Source organism: Panicum virgatum, chromosome 6K, assembly GCF_016808335.1.
Source record: "Panicum virgatum strain AP13 chromosome 6K, P.virgatum_v5, whole genome shotgun sequence".
Classification (NCBI taxonomy): domain Eukaryota; kingdom Viridiplantae; phylum Streptophyta; class Magnoliopsida; order Poales; family Poaceae; genus Panicum; species Panicum virgatum.
The window spans coordinates 4164641-4171610 of NC_053141.1; the positions used below are offsets into that span (position 1 = coordinate 4164641).

At 49.3% G+C, this 6970-nt stretch overlaps 1 protein-coding gene across 1 annotated transcript; it reads left to right on the top strand.

Moving 5' to 3' along the window:
- Nucleotides 1-2563: 2563 nt before the first annotated feature.
- On the top strand, nt 2564-5957 carry LOC120711334 (tryptophan synthase beta chain 1-like). Its single transcript, XM_039996826.1, has 5 exons — nt 2564-2975; nt 3560-3916; nt 4063-4505; nt 4593-4687; nt 5538-5957. Exons 1-5 carry the CDS (start codon nt 2637-2639, stop codon nt 5711-5713), a joined length of 1410 nt encoding a protein of 469 aa, XP_039852760.1. The 5' UTR covers nt 2564-2636; the 3' UTR covers nt 5714-5957.
- The last annotated feature ends 1013 nt before the right edge of the window (nt 5958-6970 follow it).

Below are 6970 nucleotides of genomic sequence, written 5' to 3' on the forward strand. Positions count from 1 at the left end.
TGAATATTTATTATATATTTGCTTTCACGGCTCCACACACATGCACTTGTTTTTTTTTCCGCGACCGCAGCTGAGCACGTTTTTATTAAAAAAAATAAGAGTTTAAGATACACACACGGATTGGTTTGGGAGAAATGAAACCCAACACACCCTGTCCAAAAAATTACACCTCTACATATATGCGCGACCTGGCAATCAACCTAAAGCGCGAACAGCCGGTCCAAGCCATCTGATACCTGCCTACCACCAAAGAGCAATCTCATCGATCAAAAACCTAGTCTGACGACGCACTAATTAAGAGAATAAAAGGCTTTCCTATTTAGCTTTGCATGTACAGCTGCATGCTCATAATCAATTTGCATATAATATAAGGAGAGGCATTTTAGACGTCATAAGAAAATCACTTGGGAACTTAAAAATAGCTATATCTATATCATGAGATAAAATTTAAACGTTAGAAGTAGCTATATTTTGGGATGGAAGAAGTATAGCTAATAACACCGGTAAGCCAGATGTCAGTCAAAGTTGCCACACGTTAAAAGCAATGTCAATACTATGATGGATTTGTATTGGACGAATTATGTATCATTTTTGTAGCTAGGTCCCCTAAGTGAATTGTGTATCGTTTATTCGTAGCCTGGCCCCCTACAATTGCACGTTAACCACAAGCCGACTTGTATATTTTCTAATGGCAAAAGACGTGTCCATCGATAGCGAAGCGTGAAGGAAACTACCCTACGACACATGCATTCTACCTAGCTACTACCACTCGGTCGGGACGATATATCGATGCCCTAGCTGTCGGTCTCTCACGGCCGGCCGGGAGATTTCATTTGCTGGTATGTGACAGGTGGGGCCCGGCCACTCGCTGGCTTTCTTTCGGCCACGCATGCGAACGAGCATGCAGCCCGACTGGCTAGCAGGCTCAAGTAGCGTCCCCTGCCTGCCGGCCGGGGTTCGATCCCCCATGGGGACGGATTTTTCGGCAGGCAGTGCAGGGGTAAAAAAATCTTCCTCGCTGTGCTCGCCGCAAGACATAGCCTTTGTGGGCATGGGCCAGGGTTCGGGGGGTTTTTCCGCGGTCGGAGAAACCGTGGTCGCTTTCTGTTAATGAAATACGGTGGGGGCTGTCCCCCCGCCTTGTTTTTTTTTTCGGCCACGCATCAAGCGGCTAAGCTCCTACAGAGTGCGTGTATGCTTGTTTGCCTTAGGTCTTGTGGCCTTGTTTAATTGTGACCGTAAAGTAAGTTTTTGAAATGAAATTTTTTCATATTTAAAATATTAAATATAGATTAATCACAAAACTAATTACATAACTCGTCTGTAAATTACGAGACGAATTTATCAAGACTAATTAACCTGTCATTAGCACATGATTACTGTAGCACTTTAGTGCCTGATCATGATCTAGTTAGACTCATTAGATTCATCTCGTAATTTACAAGCAAATTATGTAATTAGTTTTTTTATTTCGTCTAGATTTAATACTCTATGTATGTAAGATTTCCATTCGATATGATAGTTTTAGAATTTTGAATCTTGCAACTAAACAAGGCCAGCTAAACGTGGTTGAATATTTATATTTCTTGTTCCACGGCTACTCCACACATGCCGCGGTCGATCTGATCTCGTCCTTTCTCCACACGGTGATATATATACAGACGATGCCAGCTACCTACTAGGTAGTAGCTAATAACAACAGCAAGCAAGTTGTCAGTCAAGTTGCCACGTTAAGAGCACGTTAAGAGCACTGTCAATACTCTGATGGATTTTATTGAAGCAAGTATCCTATATCTTCTACTTTGTGATGAATCGTGCATCGTTTATCTATAGCTAGGTCCCCTACAGATGCATGCATGTTAACCACAACCGAGAGATTAGTCGACTTGTGTATTTTTTTAGTGGTATACAAGACGTGTCTAGCTATGAGTCTATCGATAGTGAGGAGGAGACTGCGTGCCCCACGACGCGTAACGGGTGGTCTGGACCCGGTACACGCAGGATGCTGTGCGGCGCCACCACCGAACTCTAATTTCGCAGTACTACCTCCTATCACCATCGCCAAGATCCCAACCCCACCACCTCGCACGGGTAGGTAGGTGCCGGGTGGACGCCCTCCGCCGGCGTCGACCTCGCCGTCCCGATCCGCCGACGCCGGCGAGCTCGCGGCGGTGGACGGCCGCCCGGGCCGATGTGAACGCCCACCCGCCGCAGAAACACCTCGGGGGAACAAAGAGAAACCAGCGGCTGGCCTCGCACGTGCCCTCCTTCCTTCCTCTCCTCGTCAGTTGTCAGGCGTCACACCCCACCCGCCGCCTCACCAGTCACCACCACCCCTCCCGATCTCCCGATCCGGTGGGCCCGCGCTCGGTCCAGTCAACCTCACCCATCCTCCCTGCACCCGGCCCACCAGCACCGCCCGCGGAGCCACGTCGGGGACGCCGGCGCGCCGCTCCGCGAGCCCCTGGACCGGCCGTGCGCCGGGTCCACCCGGGCCGCACTGGACCCACCTACCCCGGCCGGAAATTCCAAAGGCCACCACGATATATACCCGCCGCTCGGGTACCCGCTCGCCCCACCACCCAACCCCACATCCACACCCCCGCCTCGGCGTCTCTATCCACACCCCCGCACCCATGGCCACCGCCGCAATCGGGACCAGCCCTAGCCGCGCCAGCGCCCCGTCGTCCCGCGCCGCCGCGGGGAGCGCGCGACCCGCGCGCGCGGTGCTGAGGGTGGCGGCGGCGGCGTCCGTTGGTCCGGGGAGGAGGAGGAGGGCCGCGGCGGCAATGCAGCCGGCGAAGGCGGTGGCCCTGGAGGCGGGGAGCGGCGCGGCTGTCGCGGGGTTGCCGAGGCCCGACGCGATGGGGAGGTTCGGCAAGTTCGGGGGCAAGTACGTGCCCGAGACGCTGATGCACGCGCTCACCGAGCTCGAGGCCGCGTTCCACGCGCTCGCCACCGACGACGAGTTCCAGGTGAGGGCGCGCGCCGCCTCCTCCTCCCTCTGTCGAAATTCGGATTCGCGGGATTCCCTAGTCGTTGGGGGCTCGGAGATCCATTTTTACTCGTTGGGAGGATTTGAGCGATTCGGGCTCCCTCGTTCGATCGTGATGTGGTTTGCTTGACCTGATGGTTCCCGATGTGTGATTCGCGGTACTTGGGGGATGCCGCAACAAAAATTGTCCCCTGAGTGGGTTCGATTCGCCGATTGCTTCGTTTCCTGTGTGGTGTCCCCTCCCCTTCCACTACCCAAGCCCGTGTAGGAGCGTACTGAAGAAACTAGCGTTCCACTGTTTCTGATCAGGGGCAAGGACCCACCCCAAGAGGATTCTCAAGCCTGTGTGGTGCACTTTTTTTTTCCCACCATGTGATGATTCGAAATCAAACCATAAATCTGCCTGTTTAATTGAAAAAGGCATACAGTCTGTCAATATTTATATAGTACTTTATCAGCGTATCCTGTGATCCTTCAGTCACGAGGAATGGCTGCGACTATATCATTCTACATTTGTGGACAGCATTCAAGATATATGTCTGACCCTGCTCTCCTCCTTTGCAGAAAGAGCTTGACGGCATCCTCAAGGACTACGTCGGCCGTGAGAGCCCCCTGTACTTCGCGGAGCGCCTGACCGAGCACTACAAGCGCGCCGATGGCACAGGCCCGCTCATCTACCTCAAGAGGGAGGATCTGAACCACACCGGCGCCCACAAGATCAACAATGCTGTCGCGCAGGCCTTGCTCGCCAAGCGGCTTGGGAAGCAGCGCATCATTGCCGAGACCGGGGCTGGCCAGCACGGTGTTGCCACTGCCACGGTGTGCGCCCGTTTTGGGCTGCAGTGCATCATCTACATGGGTGCCCAAGATATGGAGAGGCAGGCGCTCAATGTTTTCAGGATGAGGCTTCTTGGTGCAGAGGTATGGTGAAAACATCCATCTTTCTTAAATTAAATGTGGACCTGCACATGCAGCAGTAGTACTTATTAAGAAAAGCATCCTCTATGAGTAACATGGCACACTTTCCTCATCAATTTCTTGCTTCCTTTTTGCTAAATAAATAACAGGTCAGGGCAGTGCATTCTGGGACAGCAACCCTGAAGGATGCGACTTCGGAGGCTATCCGTGACTGGGTCACTAACGTGGAGACCACACACTACATCTTGGGCTCGGTTGCTGGTCCGCACCCATACCCAATGATGGTGAGGGAGTTCCATAAGATTATTGGCCAGGAGACCCGGAGGCAGGCCATGGACAAGTGGGGTGGCAAGCCTGATGTGTTGGTTGCTTGTGTTGGTGGTGGATCCAATGCTATGGGCCTCTTCCATGAGTTTGTTGATGATCAAGATGTGAGACTGATAGGAGTGGAAGCGGCTGGTCATGGTGTTGATACTGACAAGCATGCAGCAACTTTGACAAAGGGTGAAGTTGGAGTTCTCCATGGCTCAATGAGCTATTTGCTGCAGGATGCTGATGGACAAGTTATTGAACCCCACTCCATCAGTGCAGGGTAAGTTTGATTCATGTTTACAAACATTCACAGGACTTTTGTGTTACACAGTGCAAGCTAAAGTATCCATTTTTTTTTGAATCATAGGCTGGACTACCCTGGTGTTGGACCTGAGCACAGTTTCTTGAAGGATATTGGACGTGCTGAGTATGACAGTGTGACAGATCAGGAGGCACTGGATGGTATGTTCATCTCTCTGTACCTTAACATCTTTTTTAATGTCTGCACCAACTTTGTCTAGTTGATTTCCAATCTACCAACTGAATGCTGATAGCATCAGGTTGGTGTGAGCTTTGAACACCCTGATTAACAGCATGTACATTTTGAATTTTCCTGATGTAACTGGTGCAAGATCCCGGTCTACGTGCTAAGTACTCCCTCCGGCCCAAAAAGCCTGTTCGTTTAACCTCTAAATTTGTCCCACAAAGATTCTTCATCTAGCATTCAGACCATTATAAAACTCTCCAGTTCACAAAGTCGAGCTTCCTGTTCTCGTGCCCTGAGACGGCCAGGTCAAACAACTAAATGGAAGCCCAAAAATCTGACGCAGAACAGCTCTGACATTTACTCCTGTTGTACTTAGAGTTAACCGATGCATGCATTTATCTCGGCTTGCAAAGCCAATTATGGATACTTAATTGGGGTATCAAGGACATTTTAGGATATTACTATTCTATCCAAGATTTTCTAAACGAACATTTTTTTTGGGGATGGAGGGAATAGCAATAATAAAAGTTACTGGGGGTGTCAGCTGTCTACGAATATCAGTACAATCGCAGTTTGTCCATTTGGGCCTCAAATTATTTTAAAAAATCCTAGTGGTGGCACCCCATGTGGAGCGTTTCAAATTGCTGGAAATTTTAATCCGTGAAGGCATCACATTTGCAGTATTTTAAATATGTACAATCAGCAAGATGTGATTCACTGGCTACCTTGAGAAGCCAACGAATCACATTTTCAGTAGTGTACCCACAATTTTCTGTCCTGAATGCTGTGTTCAGTATCTGATCCCATGACGACATTCACATGCAGCATTCAAGCGCGTCTCTCGTCTGGAGGGTATCATCCCCGCCCTGGAGACCTCCCATGCCCTCGCCTACCTTGAGAAGCTCTGCCCGACCCTGCCTGACGGCGTGAGGGTGGTGGTGAGCTGCAGCGGACGAGGGGACAAGGATGTGCACACCGCCAGCAAGTACCTCGAAGTCTAATAGAACACCAAAGAGGAGGCTGAATGAAGGCTTTTCCTTGTCAAAAGTTGTGAAGGGTCCGATGATAATTTAGCACTGTTCCTTCTGATAAATTACCCAATAATACCCGGAAGCTTGTATTGTATTAGCTGGTAGCACCTTTGTCTGTTTGTTGTCTTGTATCATGTTTGTTTGTTTGTTGTCTTGTATTCAGAATGATGTTGACGTGGATAACTGAATAAACAAATGCCAAGCTTTCTACTAAGCTCTCCGCTGCTGCGAAGCTTTGCTTGCGTCTGTTAGTATAACTCTGATGGTTCTACCTTAATGAAATGACGCGCAGTTCTCCTGCGCTGTTCGAGGAAAAAAAACTCTGATGGTTGGGATTTGAGAAGATCCATCTTTGTGACGCTGTTCGCAGTTGATTCGTTGCTGATCCATCTCGATATGTTTTCAGTGGTTGATCCCTCGAGCCGTCACTTTGCGATGTCCATTCCTGTTGATTCGTTGGCTTGTTGCCGCTGGGTAGGCAAAACTTAAAAGGTGATCTATTTGGACTTGGTTTACTGAACCAGTTGCCGCGTTGAGCCGCAATCTGGCTGTCGACATCTTTTCGATTCCAGTGGTTGATCTTCCTAATTAATCAGTAACAAAAAAATAAACCAAAATTTTATTGAATTAAGAAAATTTTCTTAAGTGGTTGATCTATTTTATTGACATTTTTATTTTTTGCTAATAATTCATACATCAGTCTAAAAAATTGTCACCATCTTTCAGCTGGGTCATCTTCCTCGTGCGAACAAGCGAGATGCCGAGCTGGACAAGTTGGGCTTGTTTTGGTGCCTCGAAAGTCAAGCTTCCCTCCCTGCATTGTTGGTGTCATCTGAACCCAGCTTTTAATTCAGTGGTTGAGCCCTCACGCTGTCTGGAAAGCTTTCGCCGCAGGTCAAAAGACAAAGACCTCTTCCTCGTACGAAAATGAGACACTCTGGGTCGAAAGGAACAGGTCGAGTGTGTGTGCGCGCGCTCCGTTGCAGCAAGCAAGCTGGGTGTCCATTGTTTGAGAGGAAAAAAAAAAAGAAGAGTAAAGTCTATTTTTAGCCATCCAACTCTTGCCTCGGTTTATTTTTAGCCATTGAACTCCAAAACCGGGTATCTTCGACCATCTAACTATCAAAATCGTTCACATTTGGCCATCCAACGGTTTTACAGGGCAGTTTCGCTGACGTGGACGCCACGTGGCAGCGGGGCCCACTTGTCAGCCTATTTTCTTCTCTT